We start from the raw sequence: 22,823 nt of genomic DNA on the forward strand, positions 1-22,823 counted from the left end.
CAGCAATTAACTTCTTGGTACTCAATTGGGCTGTGATGGTGTGATTATCCCGATTTTGGAGGAAAGGAACTGGAGCAGGAATGTTACATTTAAAATGCTCTACTCGTTGTGAGTAGTTAGTTCAAGGTTTCAGGACTCACACCTTTTAGGGTCTCTAACAGTGGAGGTCAGAAGGAATGCAGGGTGGATGGACATCTCTACATGTAGGACAATCTCTTGTAATTTCTTAAATTTTCAGTGATTTCAGCCTTAAATAACTGCTTTCCAGTAGCCTGTTATCATGTGACTAATTTATCTTCTTTCCCTTGTTCTTTTCTGTTCCTCTCAAGTATAATTGTGTATGTCCCAGAATATTTTTCTTTGATAAGGCTTTTATGTCCAATTCTTGATTTTAATGTGCAGGTTGCTATCTGTATTGGAAAAGGCAAGATCAAAGAAGTGTGTTTTGAAGTACAAGTGTAAGCAAATTTACACTCTGATACACAAAATGTTCCGTAGTGCTATTGGGATGATTATCACAGTCTCTCACAATCTAGACCATCAGATGATTTTTGCATATTCTATGTGCACACAATTAAGAATTTGGATGTTTATCCAAATAGAAGCCAGTGCAAAGAGTACTTGGTCAGTTTGATATTCTTGTGGTTAACACACTGCTGAGGAAATATTTTGCGGTATTTTGTAAAGTTAAGGCTTGATTGGTTAATCCAAGTCATCATCCAGTGGGATAGGATTGAATCCTCTAGGAGAAAGTTATTCATTGTTGCTGTTACCTGAGAGTATAGCTTAAGAAAGAAATAATAGAATAAAGTCAGAGTAATTTCGGTTGGAAGAATCTCATGGGAGTCATCTGATCCAATACCCCTACTCCATGCAGAACTCATTAGATCAAGTTACTCAGTGCCTTGCTTGTTTGGTTTTTGAGTATATCCAGAGATCCCATGGCCCCTGTGGCTCCTATTCCTGTGCTTGGCACCCTCACAGTGGTTGGGTTTTTTGGGGGTTGGTTCCCCCCCCCCCCCCCCCCCCCATATTTAATGGGAGTTTTCTTTAAAGCTACTTATGTCTGGGAGTTTGGTAATATGTCTAAACTACACATTGACTGCTCCAGTTGTATGAACCTTCAGTGAAAGAAGCGTACGTGTAAAAGAAAGCTTTCCAAAGTACTTTCATTTACCTAACATTATAACTAATCTCTTGCTCAGGTCGTGCTTTGACTGTTTTTCATCGACACGGTGATCTGAACCTTCTGTGCTGTCTTGATAATGTAGGCAGGTTGTGGCTGTGTGTGTCACTTGCATCCTGCTTGTCTTGGAGTCTGTGGCATCTGACCATTTACCACTAGTACAAAGAAAACTGACATGGTAAGTGAAAGGTCTCTTACAGAGATGCAGGTGATTCCTTCCCTGACTGGTTACCAGCAGTTCAGTCATAACTGGCACTACAGTTATAGTGCAGCATCTCCAGGAAGTGAAGAAGGATGCATGTCAGACTCAGATAGGAGCACAGCGTAGGATACACTTCCTGATTTACTCTGCTGCTGCCAATACTGAAAAAGCAGCTTTAGCAGCTTTGCCTTAAAGAAATGCTAAGTTCCTTTCATATTCAGATTGTAAATCTGACTAGTTACATTCATCTCTTAATTTGTCAGAATTTCTTCCTGTTATAAGTGAGCAGCTTAGATACAGGCCTGTTTTATTCATCCTTCCAGTTAATTTAAACTGAAACATTCAAATGGAGGTTTGTGCGTTGGGTTGGTTTTATGGTCAGAGTTACAATAAAATCTTCCTTAGCAAACCAAAAAGTTGAAGTGCACATTTTTCTGTTGGTTCTGGGATTATTCTGTGGGAGGTTGTTGGTTATCACCTGTGCGGCTGCTGAGGCCCAGCCATTGTAACTGTCTTCTTGTTTTCCAGTCTATGTCTGTGACGTTAAGGGTTTTCATAATTCTCAGTAGCATTATTCATCTTTTAATACCTGCTGATACTGTTATACGGCTATAAACCTTCTGATGCTATTAGCAAACTCCTGGTAGACTTTTTTCTCAAATTTGCATGCACCTGAAGAGATCACTTTATCCATTATTTGGCTTCTTTACATTATGTGCTTGTACATACAGTTCCTGCCCTATGATCTTTACCTTCATTTCCTTCTTTCCTACACAGAAAATATCTTTCAAATTCATGCTCCAGTTATGATATTTTTTTTTCCTTCATTCTTGCAATGCAGAGTTTTGTGCTTAAAGCTTGGCCTTAGACTATTTCTTGTGGTTCTTGGGTCTCCTGGATGGCTGAACAGATAACTCCACGCTGGAGTTTGGGATACTTGGGTCAGAATCTGGCTTTAGAGTGCTTGAAAGCAGTCAGGAATGTTTCAGGCCTGCAGTACAACTGCTGCATGGATTTATTTTGTTTTATTCAGCCACTGTGTCTTCTTCTCCTTTGTACTGATCTGCTGTAGGATGCTAAAAGATGGAGATGCATGGACAGTAGGGAAGGAGGAAACTCTGTGAAGGCAAACATATTAATGGCTGAGGCAGATCTAGCAAGGTAATGATTCATCAGTTCCTTGGCTGCTGTTCTGTGGACAGAGCAATTTCGTACACTAGTGAGTGTAGAATTTTATGTGATTATTTAAATCTTTGAGATAACATATCTTTCCTGTCATCAGTAAACTGCAGGGGGTCTTTTTTGAGGCCCAAAAAAGTGATGAGGTTTCTGGTAGTGTTTTGGTTATGATATAGATATTGAAGGCAGAATTTATCAGCCTGAACACTGGTGACTGCTGCATAGGTGTCTACATCAGGGCAGGTCATCCCGTGCTCATTTTATAGTCTTTGGAGGGCTTGTTAATATATCCATGGATGCAATTCAGACCTTCAAAACCAGAAAGGTGAACTGCAGCTAAATCCAAACCACCTACAGATAGCTAAATTTAGATCAGATAAATAGCACTCCTAGTCTGAAGATCAGATTCAGAATAAGTTGAACCAAACATGGCTGTAAGGAAGGGAGTTTCAATGTGAGTTTGGGGCTTTTCCCTGTATGATATTGAAATATGAATTGTTGAACACCACCCCACCCCCACCCCCGTTAAATCTAGACAATTTCACCAAAAAAGTTCTACAAGGTTTCAGTGTGTAGCTTCCTTCCTATTATTCCTTAAATAATATTGATTTGTAATAGAGTCTAAAATAATCTGTAAAGGAACTTAAAATCCATGTGAACTTTGGTCTGGGTTCTATCAGCAAGCAAGGTCCGACTTGAATTATTCATCTTGAGGAAAATCCCAGTGTAATGGCTTTTGCCTTCCTAGAGTTTATGGTCAAAACAAACTCCATCACTCTTCTGTTTCAGCCTTCTGTGTTGTATCATACATATAATTTAATCTAGTTCATTTTGCATTGAGTCTGATAACCTGTATTTGACTAAAGTATTTCTCAGTAATGTAACTAAAATAAACACATCACCTTTCAATCTTATCTTTATTAAATAAAGTGAACATTTTAAAATCTGTTGTTTTCTGGTTCTCTCTATCCTTTAACCTGCATTTGTGGGCTGCCTTTGTTCCATCTTTTCAAAACTGATTTAAAAATTTGATTATCGAACTGGACACTGCTGCACTGACTGAGAACTGTTGTTAGTAAGTTAGGAGGGAAGTACAAACTGGAAGGGCATTGGTTTTACTCATAGTGCTGTTGTCAGTAACTTAATCATTTCACTTCTTCTTTGTAATTAAATTGTCTTTGTGCTTGTTTGAAGGTGTTATCTGTGCTATTGCTCAGACCAGCCAAGAGGTTAGTGTTTGTTCTTTAGAAAAGACAGTTGCCCCTGGCCTTCTACAGCAATATGCTGGCTAGCGGGGTCTTTCTAGCTGTGGGGATTAACAGTTTCCTAGAAAACTGGAAAGAAGGCAAGTTTGAAGATTGTCAGTGGTTTCGAGGGTAAGATACAACAGGCCCTACTGTTTTCTGGTATAGATGAGCTGAGAAGATCTGTCTTTGTTTTCTGAAACACTGACTAAAGGTGACCTGCAGAAGGGACTTGCGTTTTGCCCTGAACAAAGTGCATTCACTAGTTTGTATTTCTAGATGGTGTGTGATCCCACTCCACATGTTGTGCCATGTTTTTTGGCCTTCCTTTGTATCTTTTTAATTTCCCTATAACTATTTAACCATATCCATATCTGAGTTAGAATCTGAGCCTCAGAGCTCTCATCATTTTAGAAATGGAGAGTAGTGACAGTGATGTAATTCTCAGATGGGAAGGACATTTTCATACACTAGCCAGAGGACAAACACAGGAAGAGCAGAGACTAAACATGAGCATCTGGTGTCAGTATCAGGGTCCTGAGTGTACCAGTGTATCTTAATGGCCCTCACCAATCTCTCCTACAGCCTTCACACAAACCTTCTCCCCATGGGCCCAGGATCTCCATTTCAGCTCAAACCTGGGCCTTCTGTCCTGCTTGAGCTACATCATAGGGGTACTGGTGTCCAGCCCAGCAACAGTCATGCCTGTGCCTGGGTATGGCCCCCACAGATGTGGACCCCAACCCATGGCTGACTGTCCAACTTGATCTCACACCTGCCTTGCTTTTATGGACCTGCCCCGATAACACTGTGCCTGACCCTGGTCGCCATCAGCAGACCTGACCTCCCAGTTTGACCTCAGACCTGCCTTGTCACCACACTAGACCTGGTCTAGTGGAAGGTGTCCTTGCCCGTGGCAGGGGGTTGGAACTGGATGAGCTTTAAGATTCCTTCCAAGCCAAACCATTCTATGGTTCTATGAGGGTGACCCAGGACCTGCAGAACAGAACCTCATCTTGTTCTTTGAGTTGCTTACTTTAGTGTTTCAGATCCCCTGGACTCTGTTATAAGATGATGGTGAATGCTTTTTTTGAGTAAAGACTTGTGACTAATCTTGTCTGCCACTTCTGGTTTTGATCTGTTCCAGGCACTTTATTTGTATATATTAGATGATCTAGGTTAAGTGCAGCTTTGCTTTTTCCCTTCTATCTATCTAGCCTGAAGTTGTTTAACAACATCTTCCTGGTTTATTCCAAGTCAGTATCAAGAAGTCATAGGTACTAACTGGCACTCAGCACTGAGCTGCTTTTTGATGCAATGGACATGTGCTGCGTATCCCTGAAGAGCTCACAAGTGAATTCACAGCAGTCTGTGATTGCTCAACCGTGCCTTGCTGGCAGATAATGAGAAGCTTGCCTGTTCCCTTCCCCTCCCAAGTGTGACTGTGGAGAAATCCAACATTATTATAATGAGCAGCACCAACATCTGAATGGAATTACAGGAGTGGGACCATGAATGTAGTCTTGCACAGTTTCACTATTATATGTTGTTTGTTTTGGGGTTTTTGGTTGGTTGGTTTTGTGGTTTTCTGTGTGTGTGTGGTTTTTTGTTTTTGTATGAAACTGCCTTAAATTAATGGCCCAGATGGGGAGTAAAAAAGGAAGAATCACTATTGTCAGAATCTTTTGTATAGTAGCACTTTTTGGGTACCAGCACGGCAGGGGGGGTGTGGTGTGGTGTGTGTGTAGTGGTTTTGTTGCTGCTGTTTGCTCATTTCTCACCAGAGTGCTCAGCTACCACTGCCATCCTTTCCTTCTGGGAGAGAGTGTGGGAGCTGATCCAAGGCTCCTGTGATCAGGTAACTCGGCCTTAACCTGTGACTAGATGGGTTAGTCACAGTCCCCAGTGCAAATGGGGTAGCTGAACATCCAGTGTGATCTGATGAAGACACACATCTGCTTGGCTTGGCCAGCTGAAGTCTCCCCACATGAAAAAGGCAGGAGGAGCCAATCTCCAGTGCTCAGAGCCCATCACTCTGTTTGGCGGAGTCTTGATCTCCAGTTCCTGAAGTCACATGTGAATTTCTAATCTAGTATTTATACAGACTGATATTGTAGCATATAGAGAAGATGGACAGATTAAAATCAGATGTACTGAGCATCTCTTTTGTCCTCCCTGAGAAGATGAAACAGCACCTCTCAGCAATAGGTATTTTAGAACAAAGTTGTTTTAAAGTAATTAATAATTGAGAATTCAGCCAACCCACATGTAAATAGTTTCTGTAGGTGAAGAACTGCACCTTTTCAGTGTCTGAAATTGTCTAACCTCAGCTTCCAACTGAGCAGCTTGCCAGGCCTGCGAGGAGTCTCTGCACATGAACACTGTTCTACATCCATGACCTTGTTCACTCAAGCTCCTTTTTGTCTGTGAGCACTCCCCAGGTTTGTCAGTACACTCTAAGGAAAACTGTACCTTTGTGGCAGATGTGCCTTTGTCATAGAGCCATGGAATGGTTTTTTGGTTGTAAGAAAGAAACCTTAAAGCTGATCCAGCTCCAATCCCCTGCCACGGGCAGGGACACCTTCCACTAGAGCAGGTTGCTCCAAGCCCCTGTGTCCAACCTGGCCTTGGACACTGCCAGGATGGGGCAGCCACAGCTTCTCTGGGCACCTTGTGCCAGCGCCTCAGCTCCCTCACAGGGAAGAACTTCTGCCTAAATATCTCCCTATTTCGTCCTTCACGGAGACATAATCTACCCCTCGATTTACTGACACACTTTCATCCTGACGCGCGGGACTCCGACGGCTGCGCAGGAACGCGCCGCACTCGCAGTCTTCAGCCCTGCCCGCTCCCTGCTCCCTCCTCCCTCGGCTTTGCTCGTAACTGCCCGGAGCCACTTTGAAATTCGTGCAAACTGAACACCGGCCCCTGCGCGGCGAGGCCTCCCGCATTCCAGCCCGCGAGCGGTCAGGGCCACGCAGCCGAGACCCGCCCGCTGCAGGCGGGGACGGCGCTGCCGCGTCACCGTGCGTCCCCTGGCGGCGTCCCGCAGCAGCCGTTACGCGCGGGGCGGGCGCTTCCGAGTTCCGGCGGCGTGTGGAGCGGGTTCCCCGCGGCGGCTACCGGCCGGGCCGGTGGCTCCGCCGCCTGTGTTGCCGGCACAGGAGCCGGAGCCGCCTCCCCGCTCCGCCTGTTCGGCGGCAGCGGTGAGAAGGGTCGCTGCGTGCAGGGGGGTTAATCACGGAATCATGGAATCAGCTGGACTGGAAAAGACCTGCGAGATCATCAAGTCCCACCGTTCCCCAGCACTGCCATGGCCACCACTAACCCGTGGCACTGAGGGCCTCGTCTACACGGTGTGTGAGCACCTCCAGGGCTGGTGACTCCAGCACTGCCCTGGGCAGCCTGTTCCAATGCCTGAGCACCCTTTGGGGAGGAATTGTTCCTAATCTCCATCTAAACCTCCCTTGGTGCAGCTTGAGGCCGTTTCGTCTTGTCGTGTCACTTGTTCCTTGGGAGCAGAGACTAGCCCCTCCTGGCTCTATCCTCCTGTCAGGGAGTTGAAGAGAGTGATAAGATCCCCCCTGAGCTTTCTCTTGATGTCCAGGATGAACTAAGGTATACTAAGCATCAGAGAACTACTGAATCCTTTTGTACTGTTCAGTGAGGTAATTGCAGAGAAAGTGCTTGAAAACATCAGTGTACTAGTAGGACACACAAACCAGACTTTGCAGCTTTCCTGTGAAGACAAACAGGAATTGTCAATGATTGTGTAGCCAGAAGGATTGTCAGTGGATTAGCAGGGCAGGATTAGCAGCATAGCTGAATAGTTTGTAATAGAATAGAATTCTCCCACAAAATCTCTTAAAAAAGGGAGTTTTTTCACATCCCAGGAGACTTGCTGGTGAGAAGGGATTTGTCTGACGCCTTGCTCGGTAAATGTGTATGAATATGATTAAATGTTTGCTGTCTGTTTTCCTCCGACTCAGCAACCTCTTGCTGCACTGCAACCTCTTGTCCCTGATCTCTCTCTCTGGCTCCATGCTCAGTGTCCCACTTACAGTGGGAAGGGGCAGGTGGGTTTTTTCTAGGCCTTGTCTCTCTGCTCAGGTGCTGTACCAAGTAGATTAAAGCTATAACTTCTTACCTGATGTATTTAAGTTACTTAGACTATTTTACCCTGATGCATGATGAGATAGATACTGCCATAGGTTGTTCCATACCTCAAGGGTTGGTCATATATGACTGTACACCTCTGAAGTGGGGTTGGGAAGCTATGTTCTCTTTTTGCTAAAATGCTCACTCTTACACTGATCACTGGATCTGGGACTTGAGGAGTGTTTTTGTTAAGAGCGGGGACCTCGGCAGCTTTTTGCTTTCCTCTCTGGGCTGGAGCATGGCTTTCCCCCTGGGATTCTGGGAATATATTTCACCTAATGAATTTTCTTCTGTTGACAACACACGCGCATGTTCCCTGCTTGAGGCATCTGGTGGTGGAGTATCTGGGGAATGCAAAAAACTTCAGGTCATTTGGTTGCAAGTACAGTTAACAAGATGAAGTGAGATAGTGCAAGACATTTTCACTTGTCATAGACTTTGGATTGTGTGGGAACACAAGTATGGCTTGGGCTGTCATGTGAGGGGCAAAATGCATCAGGCATACAATAGAAATCCTCAAATACTATCAGAATTCTGGGCTTTTATACTTTTTCAGTATAAAAAAAAGGAGGCAGTCATGTCTGAAAACTGATGTTTCTGGTTGTGCCAGCAGGCTGCTGAAGTGTTACTCAGGAAAACTTCTAAAACATACGTTGTATTTTGAATAGAAGCTCTATTTTTTTCTAGCTCATAAAGTTCAGCATGTGATGGAGAATAGAAAGGGGTTTATAAATGTAAGTGAAGGAAGAGTAGTTACAGGAGCTAGTATGAAAATTTAGCAGCTCTGTTCTTACTTTGGGAAGTTTTGACAGTTTTCTGCACCACAGTTGCTTTCTACAACCCAGGTCAGATAGCCTCATTCAGCATCCTTCCTGTAAGCAGCAACAGGCAAGTGAAAACCTGCTTGTTTAACTGGCAAACCAAGCATTTGGCATCCTCGTTAGAGGAGGAAAGGCCAGAAATGAGGCCTCTCATCTCAATTTCCGTACTTTGTTTTTCTTCACTTTAACTGAACTTTGAATGCAAGATGAAATAAGGGAGTAAAATGTGATCAGCATTCTGCAGTAACTAAATAGTGCAGTGGGTGCCTTCAGTTAACACTGTTGGATAAAGAGATGGTGAGATAATCACAAAAGAGTGTGGTGAAAGCTGGGAGCCTGGCTCCCACCCTGGTGCCTCTTTCTTTGTTGGAACTGATGGGACTGGTATTGAGCAGCTCAGTGCAGTGAGGTACTGAGGGGTGATAACCACATGGCGAAGGGGAGGAAGGAATTTACTTGAAGGAAAAGCAGGAAAGTTCTGGGAAAGAAGTAAATTCTCCAGAGTGGGGCTGTATAACTTAAACAGGGGCTGGGGTAAAGTGATTATTGCACCACTCAAGAGGTACTGTGCTAAAATTCCAGAACTATAAGGGGAAAAAACACGATATTTGGAAGAGGCCGAGGCATGAGCAAGCAGCTTGAAGTAACTTATGCTGCAACTACACTGGAAAGATTTCTTACAGTATTTTTTTATATTTGGATTTGGGATTTAGTGCGCCATCCCTTCCAAATTCTAGGGTAGACATTCAGCAGAATCTTCTTGGGGATAGTGGGATTCTTGAAGTTTTCCATACCTCCAGCAAGGTAATGCCATTTCCTGTTGCTCATTCCCATTAGCTGTCTGTCTTTTTTTTCCTCCCTTTTGAAAAGCTGAGGCAAAGAGTTTATTCCTTGAGTTACACTTTGCAGTGTATAAAAGTTTGATGTAGGGGGAAGTTTCCCCTTTGTGTTTGCTCTTATTGACCTTCTGTATGCATAGCTTGCTTTGAGCTGTTTCTTTCTCATTTCTTGTGAATCCTCCTATTTTCCAGTAGCTTTCCTGAGAAATACTCATACAGTTACTTTATTTATTTATTCAAAATTTAATGCCTATTTGACTGTGGTAGCTGTAGCAGAGAGAGGAAACTTTTTTTTCTTTCCATGAAGATGAGTTGCAAATCTCCTGTTCTCCCCTCCCCTGCCTCTTTCTATCCTATATTTATTTTTGTTTATGCTGTGGTTTCTGATTTAGCGTCATTGGGAAGTTAAAAAGAAAAGTTTGCTGAGTCAGAGGGGATCTAACCCAGATAAAGTCTTGCAGAAAACATGACACTTTATGTGGTCATTTGTTGAGGCATGTTTAAAACAAAATTGAGTGAACTGTTAGAAGAAATGTGGCTGAAAGCATGACATTAATGACCCTTAAAGCATTACTTTTACCTGTTTTTTGTCTTTCTTTCCTCATTTCTTTATGAGAACTTGCTGCAGTTTCCTAACCCCTGTGTCTGTGAACAGTCTCTTGTACAGTCTGTCTCTAAGAGGTAGTGGAAGGAGCAGAGAAAGGGGTATAGTATCATCCGCTCCTGCCCCATTTCTCCCAAAAGAAGCTTCTGTAGTTCTCAGGCTGCTTTGGCCAGGTAACAATTACCCTGGCATTTACTTCAGGTTCCCCAAATTAATGAGGTGTTACTTTCCCATGGTTTTGATAATACTCCAGAGTTGCTCAAATGGGGAAGCCAATATAGGCAAACATCTATGGAGGAAAGTTTGCTGCTTACCTTGCTTGTGCCTTTGGAATAGCAGTATCCACTGAAGACCACCTGAAACTCTTGTTTGTGATTGTTTGTTGGGTTTTTCTCCTTCCAAAACAAGTGAAATTAAATAACTTTGACTCTTGTAAATGTTGTTTCTTCTCTGGGAAATGGCCAGAGGCATGTTTGTTTGCTCCTGCCTGTCCTTGCAGAGAGTGGAAATATGGTTAATATGAAAAAAGAATGCAAAATTATGCCAGACCACACTTGTTTGTGCTGGCCTCATGCAAGGGCTCTGAAAATCACTTTTGCTACACCAACAAATAAATGATTCTCAGCTGGGTATCATGGAGTGCAAGAATTCTCATAAAGCAAAACCAAAGGGGATAAAGCAGCTGAGAGTCTTTATGTTCTAGGACTGTTGCTGTAATGCGTATGTGCTAAGGAGGGGATTTGTTACCAAGTTTTCTTAATAAATGAAGTGTAGATCTCTTGCTATATTACAGCATTGCTCTAAGACACCTCAATGAGAAAGACTTGGCTACATCAAAGGAGCTTGTGTATCTAATCTCTTTAGATTACCATTGTGGGGATAGTTAGAGACCACTTTGTTATTAAGTGGTCTCTAACAGTGCTTCTGACAGAAGCACTGGACCTGTCCCTGTGCCTGGGTCAGTAACTCATAGCACTCGTTGCTGTTCAGTGTCTGCTGACTCTGGGTAATGCACTACTGCCCTTCTGCCTGCCTTTTGGAATTGACAGCTCTCTTTTTCTTGAGCTGTAAGGTGCGTAAAGGGTTTCGGCTTAAGACACACAAATTGGTATAAACATGTGAGATGGGTGTCTCCTGCTATAGTCTAGAGCAATTTATAATCAGTGAATTTGAGATCAATTTTCAGTGTTGTAATATTTAACTGAATCATGCTTGGGCTTCTGTTACTTCTATGAATAGGGCCTAGCACATTTGCCCTCTGGTTTTGCTTTTCTTTAGCCAGTTGCTTAAATAAATACAATGATTTAGTGAACTGTCTTGGGACATTTGTGTTATATTTTCTACCTGGACTCCAGTGAGGTCTTTGTCATGGTCTCCCATAGGATCCTCATAGTAAAGCTGATGAGGTATAGGCTGGATGAACACAGAGTGAGGTGGCTTGAAAAGAGCTGGCCCAGAGGGTAGTGATCAGCAGAACAAAGCCTGTTTGGAGGCCAGTAACTAGTGGTGTACCCCAGGGGTTGATACTGGGCCCAGTCCTATTCAATTTCTTCATTAATGATCTACAGGCTTGAAGACAACACCAAACTGAGAGAAGAGTGGATGTGGTACACCAGAGTGTCAGGATGCTATTGAGAGGGACCTCAGCAGGTTGGAGAAAGGGGCCCTTCAGTTCAACAAGGGAAAGCGTGAAGTCCTGCACCAAGGAAAGAATAACTTCATGCACTGGCAAGTGCTGGAGAACAAGCAGTTGGAAAGCAGCTTTGCAGAAAAGGACCTAGGGCTGCTGGTAGACACAAGGCAGCAATGGGGCCTTGCTGCAAAGAAGGAGAATGGTGTCCTATATCCTGGGCTGCATTAGGAGGAGTGTTGCTGGCAGTTGAGGGAAGGGATCCTTCCCCTCTGCTCTGCACTGGGGAGGCCACACTTGCAGTGCTGGGTCCAGTTCAGGGCCTCTCAGTACAAGAAAGACATGGGCACACTGGAAAGAGCAGTGAAGCACCACAAGGATGATGAAGGGACTGGAGCACCTCACCTATGTGGAAAGGCTGAGAGCTCCCTGCAGAGCTCCATGCTCCTGATTTTTAGATTTAGGTTTTCTTTTGCTTTTGTTTTTGTAAGACTAATCTGTATATTTTCATTATTGCTTTATATCAGTTATTAATGTCCTGTCGATGATAGTAATAGCCAGCATTTTATGTGGGTATAGAGAGAGAGGCTTTGGTGATTTCTTCCATGTGTTCTCTCAAGCAGGTTTTATTTTTGTTCTGATTTGGTGTGATACTAATCCAGCAGTTTTTCTCCAATACATTTTAAGGCACCCAGTAAATTACTCTAAACAACTCACAGTTACCTTTCTCTTTTTCCGTTTCTGTATGCTTTTTCTCAGGTGGTTGGTTGCCTTTTTTTTAAGTGTTCATGACGAGAAGATTCTCTCTTAATTTTTTTCCTAGTAATGGAAGTTTAATTTTTTTTATATATATATATATGAGCCTTCCATCTGAAGATGTTTGGACTAAACCGTGTATATCTGCCAAGCTGTACTTTTGTTGACAGCTGGAGCAGGCTTTGGCCAAGGTAGGTGATATTCTATTTTTAAATGCAGAAAAAGCTCTGTAGCTTTCCTTAACTCAGCCTCTGCTGAATTCCATCCATGGAACTGTATGTGGCAGTTCAGCTTTCTGTCAGTAGAAGTTATTCTGAGCCATATTTTTTTAATGTACATTTTTCAATGTTGTTGAAAGATTTGCCATTGTGACTACAAATCAGGAGAGAAAAACCTCTTGAATATTTCCATTCATGTTCATTTATCCCTTCTCATTAAAATGTCACTACAGTAATTCCCCTTTACAACTGACAAATGTGTTCTTAAGCCAGTTTGTACATTCACATTAATTAAACTGTTAGAATGAAAAGGGACTATGTTTCAGCTTCCTTCACTGAACTTCCTACTGCTCCGCTACATACTTGTGTCCATGTTTCCATTGTTGATGCTTTTCAGTCTTCTATTTTTATGTTTGCAATTTGTTCTAATTAATTTTCCTGTAACTCTTCTTCATTCAGTTCTGTAAGTTCTTGAATATCTCTTTCATCAAACTCAGTATTTTGTGCAACTTTTACTATTTGAACTACATCATCCTCTCATTTCTCAAACCTTTAAAAGTCACGCGTATAGTCCTTCCGTAGTGCCTTCCAAGAATGTCACTGTCTTGCTACTTCTGATGTCTCATGAAGCAGGAATGTTTTTTCAAGGCATGTTGCAGCTTTTCAAGAATTTACACACTACTGATTTGATTTGTCATTTCTTTCAACTAATGTATTTGTCATAAATAAAGCATTTTGAAACTAGCACTCTTGAGTGGTTCTAAGCTGAGGCAGCATTTGGTGGTAAGCACAACTTCAGTGTTCAAAGGCAAATCACAGAGTGGAGCTGGTTGGCTGCTCTCTGCTGAGCATCAGCAGGGTGGTAAGCACTGGGTCACGTATGTGACAAGAGCAGCTCACTGACCAGTATTCTGTAATAACTGGATGTTACTCATGCCTCATCATCTCAACACTAGTGACCAGGTAGCATAAGTAGGGTTACATGTTTCAGCACCCCCAGGTTTCTTGACGGGTTCACATTTGAAGCTGCCACATAAATTACCACATAACATTAAAATGTTGTGGGGTTTTTTATGACCTCAGATTCAGGAGCTTGCTTCTCCAGAGGAGGAAAAGCATTTGATGATACGTGTTTCTAAGAGCTGTGTATCTTCCATTCTGAACACGTGTTGCTATGCATAGCCTCTGACACCTCTTTCCCCTGCCTGGAAAAGAATCTGCAGCCTTTTGATCAGCACTTACTCATTCCTCCTTAAACGCCACTATAAAGAGACTGGTGGTTTGGTTTTTAATTCTGATAGCCATGCTTGCTTGGTTTGAAAACAGCTGAGCAGGAGTGCAGTGTGGTGGTGGGTCGTAGTTCAGCCTCATTCTACAGCATTCTAGTTCTGCATGGAGTGATGGAACCAGGAGCTAGATGATGCACTACTCAAGATGCTGGAGACAAAATCCCTTTGAGTGGACAGTGAGTTTGAAGTCATTTTTATCCGTATATGGTGAGAAGTCCTGTCAAACTTGCATCAAGCAGTAGTAACAGTACTAATACAGAGAAGAGACTTCTGGGATGGACAAAAAAACCCCTCAAAACCCAAGCCTCTGACAGCCTACCTTCCTGATAAGGAAGACTTCTTGTGTACCATAGTAGAAGAGGTGGGGGAAAAGCTCTATCATTTATAAGAGTAATTGTTCTATTATCAATTTCTTACATGTATGAATTTTGAGCTAAGATTACACGTTCATGTGTGAAACAGCTATAGGCAGTTTTAGAGGCTCTCTCTTATAGCAGTATGTTATTACTGCTGATGTTTTGCTAGTGCTATCTCAGATAAGATACAGGTACTAATTATGCAGGTACAAATTATATGAACACACATTTATGGGCTGCTTTTAGTTCAAAGTGAAATAAGTTGACTTAAACTAATGCTCTAATTATACCCTTAGTAAGCCCTTGCTTGGCTTTGGTATAAGGTGCAAAATGAGTTTGTACATGCAGCATAAAAAGAAAAAGTAGGGGAAAACTCAAAGAAGGGGAATGTGCTTGGGGTGGGGCAGGTGTTGTGTGACTGGAGAGAGTGAGGCATTGGCCCTTTATGGCAGAGCTGGGGACAGTTACCTGCTCTTCCCAGGAAGGGCTGCGTCTTAGTGATGCCGGCTCTCTGTCAGTCAGGACAGCTATTTGGGGCCAGTTACAGCCTTTCGTACGGCTGTTTGGGGCCGGTTACAGCCTTTGGTACAGGACACTAGTTCTGGTTTAGCTGGGTAGGTAATTTTTTTCTTAGCAAGACGGTATCTGCATTTTGTCCACATGCAGTTGGTCATGGACCAGTACCCGTGTGGCCAAGCTGCAGTTTTCCTGTTGATGTCCATAGAATTGATGTACAGTTTCAAGGACATGATAACTTGTTAACAAATCATTTAAGTTTGTCAGACTAAGGACTCTTTAATTGGGATGGAACATTTGACGTTCTTTACTTGAGCATGTATCCTGGAAAGGTTGAACTCAAGGATGTACAGAGTCATGATGTTTCAAATACTTTGCCAACTTGGCGAGACAGTACAAGATCCTAGAGTCCCTACCTGAACTGTCCTCATTATAATACTAAAATGCTCTACTTGGTGCTTGTCAGGCCACCCCTGGAATACTGGGTTCAGTTTTGGTCCCTGCTCTAAAAAAAAAAAAATGTGGATGGGCTGGAGAGGGTCCAGAGAAGGACCACAGAGATGATCCAAGGACTGGGCAGTGTGTGAGAAAAGGCTGAAAGAGCTGGGACTGTTCAGCCTGCAGAAAAGAAGGCTCAGGGGAGACCTTGTCCCCATGTTCCAGTATTTAGAGGGCAGCTATAAAGAAGCTGGACACTCCCTTTTTACAAGGACTCTCATGGAAAAGACAGGGGTGTTGATAAGCATTAAGTTACTCCCAAGGGGATTCCGGTCGGACACAAGAGAAAAAATTTACCCAACGAGAACTATCAGCCACTGGAATAATCTCCCCAGGGAAGCAGGGGATTCCCCCGCATCGGATACTTGTAAGATTCAGCTGGGCAGGGTGCTGGGACACCCTGTCGAGACTATGGGTGCATTCCCTGCCTCCAGCCCTTCCTATGGATGGAGTGCTCACCAACAGGGAGGGACTGGTTGGAAATGTGACGCTCCAGGGCAGCCTTGGCTCTAGTGATCACGAGATGGTTGAGTTTGAGATCCTCAGGACAGTGAGAAGAGCATGCAGCAAGCTCACTGCCCTGGACTTCAAGAAAACAGACTTTGGCCTCTTCAGGAACCTCCTTAGTAAGGTTTCATGGGATACAGTCCTAGAGGGCAGGGGGGCTCAAGACTGCTGGTTGATATTCAAGGATCACCTGCTACATGCTCAAGAGTGTTGCATCCCGACTAGAAGAAAGTGCAGCAGGAGGGCCAGGAGACCTCCATGGATGGACAAGGAGCTGCTGAGGAAACTTAGAGGGAAAAAAGAAGCTTATAGAAGGTGGAAGCGAGGACAGGTGGCCTGGGAAGAATATAGGAGCATTGCCCGGGAAGCTAGGGACCAGGTTAGGAAAGCTAAGGCCCAGCTACAATTAAGTTTGGCAAGGGATATAAAAGATAACAGGAAAGGATTCTATAGATACATAGCAAATAAAAGACAGACTAGGGACAATGTGGGCCCTCTCCAGAAGCTATCAGGAGAACTGGCTACCATGGATTTGGAGAAGGCTGAGGTTCTTAATGACTTCTTTGCCTCCATTTTCACCAGCAAATGCTCTGACCACACCACGAAAGTCTTGGAAAGCAGATGCAGGGACTGTGAGAATGAAGACCTTAGGCCCACTGTAGGAGAGGATCAGGTTTGAGACCATCTTAAGAACCTGAACGTGCACAAGTCCATGGGACCTGATGAAATCCATCCGCGGGTCCTGAAGGAGCTGGCAAATGAAGTTGCTAAGCCACTGCCCATCATATTCGAAAAATCCTGGCAGTCAGGTGAAGTTCCCGATGACTGGAAGAAGGGTAATATAACCCCCATTTTCAAGAAGGGGAAGGTGGAAGACCCAGGGAACTACAGACCAGTCAGTCTCACCTCTGTGCCCGGCAAAATCTTGGAACAGTTTCTCCTGGAAAACATGCTACGGCACATGAAAAACAACGAGGTGGTTGGTGACAGCCAACATGGCTTCACTAAGGGGAAATCCTGCCTGACCAATTTGGTGGCCTTCTATGATGGAGCCACGGAACTGATGGACAGGGGCAGAGCAGTTGACGTCATCTACCTGGACTTGTGCAAAGCGTGCGACACTGTCCCGCATGATATCCTTGTCTCTAAATTGGAGAGACATCAATTTGATAGATGGACCACTTGGTGGATAAAAAATACTGGCTCGATGGCCGCACGCAGAGAGTTGTGTTAAATGGCTCGATGTCCAGTTGGAAACCTGTAACGAGTGGTGTCCCTCAGGGATCGGTGTTGGGACCGGTCCTGTTCAACATCTTTGTCGGCGACATGGACAGTGGGATTGAGTGCGCCCTCAGCAAGTTTGCCGACGACACCAAGCTGTGTGGTTCGGTTGATACGCTGGAGGGCAGGGATGCCATCCAGAGGGACCTTGACACGCTGGTGAGGCGGGCCGATGCCAACCTTATGAAGTTTAACCAAGCCAAGTGTAAGGTCCTACACCTGGGTCGGGGCAATCCCAGGCACTGCTACAGATTGGGCAGAGAAGAGATTCAGAGCAGCCCTGCAGAGAAGGACTTGGGAGTGTTGGTTGACGAAAAGCTTAACATGAGCCGGCAGTGTGCACTTGCAGCCCAGAAAGCCAACCGTATCCTGGGCTGCATCAAAAGAAGCGTGACCAGCAGGTCGAAGGAGGTGATCCTGCCCCTCTACTCTGCTCTTGTGAGACTTCACTTGGAGTACTGCATACAGTTCTGGTGTCCTCAACATAAAAAGGACATGGAGCTGTTGGAGCGAGTCCAGAGGAGGGCCACGAGGATGATAAGAGGGCTGGAGCAGATCCCATATGAAGACAGGCTGAGAGAGTTGGGGCTGTTCAGCCTGGAGAAGAGAAGGCTGCGTGGAGACCTCATAGCAGCCTTCCAGTATCTGAAGGGGGTCTACAAGGATGCTGGGGAAGGACTCTTCCTTAGGGACTGTAGTGGTAGGACAAGGGGTAATGGGTTCAAACTTAAACAGGGGAAGTTTAGATTAGATATAAGGAAGAAGTTCTTTACAGTGAGGGTGGTGAAGCACTGGAATGGGTTGCCCAGGGAGGTTGTGGATGCTCCATCCCTGGCAGTGTTCAAGGCCAGGTTGGACAGAGCCTTGGACCACGTGGTTTAGGGCAAGGTGTCCCTGCCCATGGCAGGGGGGTTGGAACTAGATGATCTTAAGGTCCTTTCCAACCCTTATGATTCTATGATTCTATGATTCTAATTAGTCTCTCTGCAGTTGGCATCAGTACTTGCCTTAAAGTTTGTTACACTGAGCAGCACATTCTAGTGTTTGTTCTCATTCCTGAATTTATCTCCCTCTCATATGCCATTAAGCAGGATGTTGGGTTTTAAATCAGTGTCAGTGCTGGATGTAGTAACTGAACTGCTGTATCCTACATGTATCATCTCACCTGTCTGTTCCCATTTCCCTTCCCACTACTACAATTTCTCTGGAGCAGAAACCTCTGTTCCCCTCCCTCCCCACCAAGAGTGAATCTGCTACTTCCAAAATAAGGAGTCCCTTTCAGACTGCATAAAGGTGGAAGTAAGAGTTACTGGTTTGGGTTCTCTTCCTCCCCTTTCAGCACAGATGCCAGTTTTCTACCAAATTCACGAGTAGCACATGCTCACCTTGATATTCCTGCAATTGGCATTGATGTAGGTGATCATTAATTTCTGCACACAGAAGCAGGAAAATCACTGATATGTTTGCGAGATTATAGGGTGGCTAAGAATAAGAACCAACATGTTGATATAGAAAATGCAGACTTCACACAGGGCAAACCACGTTAACTAAAGGTTCTAAAATGTAAAGTAAACTTTATTATCCTTGAACCACAAAATAGATTTCTTTGGTTGTACAAATTTCACTAGTTACAGTCTTGATGCGCTAATTTTCCCTCAGAGGCTCTCAGGAGAGAATGGGAGAGAACCCAGAGCCTGGCACCAGGTACCGCAAACAGAAAGAAAGAGAGAATCACAAGTTAGTCACCAAACCCAATCCAGGATTGTTTCCAAAATTGCTCTTGTTAAAAAGCAAATGCTAAAATTAGATTTAAAAAGGAAAAGCTCAAATTGCTGATGATGGAAGCAGCCACAGCTGCGGTTTGAGATTATCACAGTCCCCCCTTCAAAGCTCTGTAAAATCAAAACATACAAAATCAGTTAAAATGATCCACTGGATTTTGGCATGAAGGGAGAGTATCAACTAAAAGAAAAACTGCATCCAGTTCTTTCATTCTGCACATATACAAGCAGAAGTGCCTGTCACTCCCAAGCCACCGAAAGGCTTAAGGTCCAACTCTGGTCTTACTGCTGGAGGGGTTCAGCAGGGAGCACCAATGTGTCAGGTTGGACAGGTCGGGTCCCTGTCAAGCTCGGGCACCTTTCTCCCTGTTAGAGGCATTAGAAAAACAGAAAACAAAAAAAGGGGGATATTTTATTTCAGTAGTGGGCAGCAGAGACCGATTTCAACACTATCAGCAGCATCTGTCTCCTCCACATCTGCAGAGCTCACTTGATACAGAATCTGTTCACAGCCCTTGTTCCACCCATGGAAACTGGGAATCACACCCTGCTCATTTTCATTTTCTCCCTCCTGCCTGGGCAAGCATGTATCCCCCCTGTTCCACATGGAAAGGGGTCTGAAGCCAACAAGTTGGCTAAGAGTAGAACTGTGTAGTTATTGCAAGGTATAGGCCAGACCCATCCTACTTCACTCTGCTCCTCAAGAGCCCCAAGCTGGGCGCTCCGTAACGTCACATTTCACTTCACAGCTAGCAGATAAGTCACCCACCAGTATCCTCCTACCTGTAAGACCCCTTTACTCCTAACCTGACCCCAGCAACTCCACTTCCTATCCTTCGCCATTTCCTGAATCCTAACCCACTATCTTATCTGCTGTTTACACCTCCTACCTCTGCCACTGTAACCTAATCCCCAACTACTCTGCTCTCTACTGCTGTCACACATGCACACTGCTACACTCTGCTACAGCTGCTCGGCTCCTCTCTCATTTCTGCCCCAGATCAGTTCCAGTGCTGACAGAAGATGGATACCTGGCCTCCTCTGACACTCAGTCAGTGTGCTTGTTGAGAGGTTCACACTGCACGCACAAGATACACACCTTATGTGTACACCCAGGTAGTACCTGTCCACCGGGATAGCACAAAATGCTGGCAGGAGCAGTCTCCTATGCAGGACAGGTTGCTGTGCTCACAGAGTCAAGTGGCACAGAGCTGGCATAGGCTCCTGCTCAGTTGGTTGTCTTTGCTTGAGCACACAGGCACCAATGTCAGAGGGAGGCATTTCACTGGAATTCCTTTTGTTTTTTTCTTTATTTTACTTCTTTTTGCCTCCAAGCCACCCATTTCCACACACTCCCAAAACCAAGTGAGGTGACACAGGGGCAGAGGTGGGAGGAGATGCTTTTTGGCAAAAGACTGGAAATTAAGTAGGAGCAACGGCAGGCTGGACCTTCCTTCTAACTCATGCCAGAGGAGAAGCTCCCACAGTAAACCACTAAAAAATCCAGGTTGAGGAAGTAACAGCTGGAACCCAACACACTCTCACACTCATATTCTCCCTGTCCTACCCTTTCCCCACACACACTATTTACAGGCTAACAAGCTGCAGCTGCCCACGGTCCTACCCACACCTCCTCTCAATTTGCCATCAGTAAGCCTAGTGTTGTCCCATTTTTTTCAGGACATGCCCCAGTGCATCATTGGGTGAGAAAAGAGGGCGGTTCACAGCCTTAAAGGAAGTTAGTTGACCACAGTGCTCCCTGGGATGCTCAGTTCCCATCTAGAGTCCAGGAGGCAGCAGTGTGGGCAGTCCAGTGCTGCCCCTGGAGCACAGGAAGCTCAAGAGGCCTGTGCTGGGCTATTCCATTGCCCGGGTCCATCAGATCTTCTACGTGGGGACAGCAGCCTCCAAGCTGCGCCGGCTGTGTCGGAGTTTGCGTTTGCTGCTGTACAGGGCCATTTCTTCCAGTGCTGATGAAGTAGGTGTTGATGAATCGCGTGTCAGTAACATTTCCTCTTCCTCTGGCTGCCCATCCTGCTCCTGGGGAACTGTGAGACAAGAACAGGTAAGGTTTTAAGAGAAGTGCCAGGTTAAGCATAAAGCTGATGCAGCTAACGTAGACATTAGGGTACACCGGGGTGCTGAATTTGAGACTACACTGAAGTGTTAGCAATCTCCAGTAATCCCATGCCCAGAGCTTTTAGGTGACGTGTAGCTCATGTTCTGACCTCTGTGGATTCTGGGAAGTCACATGTGTGAGAAGAGACCTGCCCCAATACTGAAAATTACTGAAAGTGCCATAGGAAAAATCAAGTCTGCTGAAAGGACTCATGTGTCTGCTAGTGTCCCCAACGCGTCACTGGTTTCAGTAATGGTGTGCACTAAAGAGCAGTGTGACCACCAGCTATAGCTGCCATAGCTAGAGGTGAGAGTTGTGGCCTTGCTTAATGTTGAAGTTACACAACTAAGTCCTTTCTGTAAATTTAGACTGTGACTTGTGTTCCTCACCAAAGGAAATCGCCAGGAAAGATACACTGCAGCAGGGCCAGACCCACTGTTAACTTGACCTCAGGCCTTTTAGGATGTGTTCTGCATGTAAAGTACACTGTTGTTACAGTGGCTCCTCACCCTCCTGAAAGGAGCTTGTATCAGATGCACTTTGACATCTGCCCTTTGTGATAATCTGGCTTGAACAACTACTGTGATACACTTGAGTAAAAAGGGAAAAGTTCCACAAACCCACAGATTTTTCCCTTCAAATGCAAACTGGCTCCTGGGAAGCCTCTAAAGTCTTTGAACAAGGCAGATTATCTATGAATATCTACCAGATCAAAGCTGCAGTCTGCTGAGCTCTACCCAGTGGCCCATCCTCTGCTCTAGAGCCAGACTCCAACATGCAACATTCCCCTTGTTACAGTACCCAAGTATGAGTAGATGTTGTAATTCAGAATCCTTCTGGACATATTAACAGTAGCATGAACCTGTTGTTTGCAAAGGCCTCAGAACCAAATGTAGGCGACAAACCTGACATCTTGGCAGGATTTGGGGGTTGGAAAGCAGATGACAGACTTCCGGATAAGGCAGATGGGTATAAACGAATGGCATGGATACATGCAGGTAAAAATCCATATTGGGGGGGGAAGGAAATCAGCGTGGCTTGGAGGGATCTCATTCCTTTTAGAACCACTTCGACTAGAATTTGCCAAAAGAGCCATCAAACATGCAAGTTCAGTGATCTCAACACAGCAAACACAACTTTTACAACCTGCTAACTGCTCCTCAGCCAAAGCTCTTAATGAAAACAAGCTGCAATGGGATAAGGCAGCACGTCCCTTAGGGTTAAAACACAGAAAACGTGCAAGGAGATGTTACATCCTATCACAACACAGAGGAGCAACCTGTATTAGTCGGTATTTGGTAACTGATGAGGAGTAGAAGTGATAAAGTCTGTATTAAGAGAAACTGCTGGTGGTACCAACCTGTGTATCAGGGTAGTCAAATGAAACTCAACTCCACAAAAGAGCATTAGGATTTTACAGAGTTGAATAGACAATGATGTGGAAGGTGAAATTTACTGCAAATGTGAAGAGATTCAGGGAAGAAATAAACAGCTCTACAAATAAACAGCCTCTGGCTTAGGAAGTGCTAAAACACATGTTTTTGTAGCCTGGAGTAGTATTCTCAAAGGAGTAACTTTATGCTTTTCTTCTTTTATGTTCTTTTCTTGGCTTTACCAATGGCTTGCATCAGACACAATA

At 44.5% G+C, this 22,823-nt stretch overlaps 1 protein-coding gene across 16 annotated transcripts in view; it reads right to left on the reverse strand.

The window, feature by feature from the left end:
- Nucleotides 1–18,841: 18,841 nt before the first annotated feature.
- SCRIB (scribble planar cell polarity protein) overlaps nt 18,842–22,823 on the reverse strand; it is a 101,305-nt gene continuing 97,323 nt past the window's right edge. For all 16 annotated transcript variants that reach the window (XM_030476632.1, XM_030476711.1, XM_030476659.1 and 13 more), the window contains one exon: nt 18,842–21,113. In XM_030476632.1, the coding sequence (XP_030332492.1) occupies nt 20,953–21,113 (161 nt within the window). In that variant the 3' untranslated portion in view covers nt 18,842–20,952. The remainder of the gene's footprint in view (nt 21,114–22,823) is intronic.

The sequence above is a fragment of the Strigops habroptila genome, chromosome 1, assembly GCF_004027225.2.
Source record: "Strigops habroptila isolate Jane chromosome 1, bStrHab1.2.pri, whole genome shotgun sequence".
Lineage (NCBI taxonomy): Eukaryota > Metazoa > Chordata > Aves > Psittaciformes > Psittacidae > Strigops > Strigops habroptila.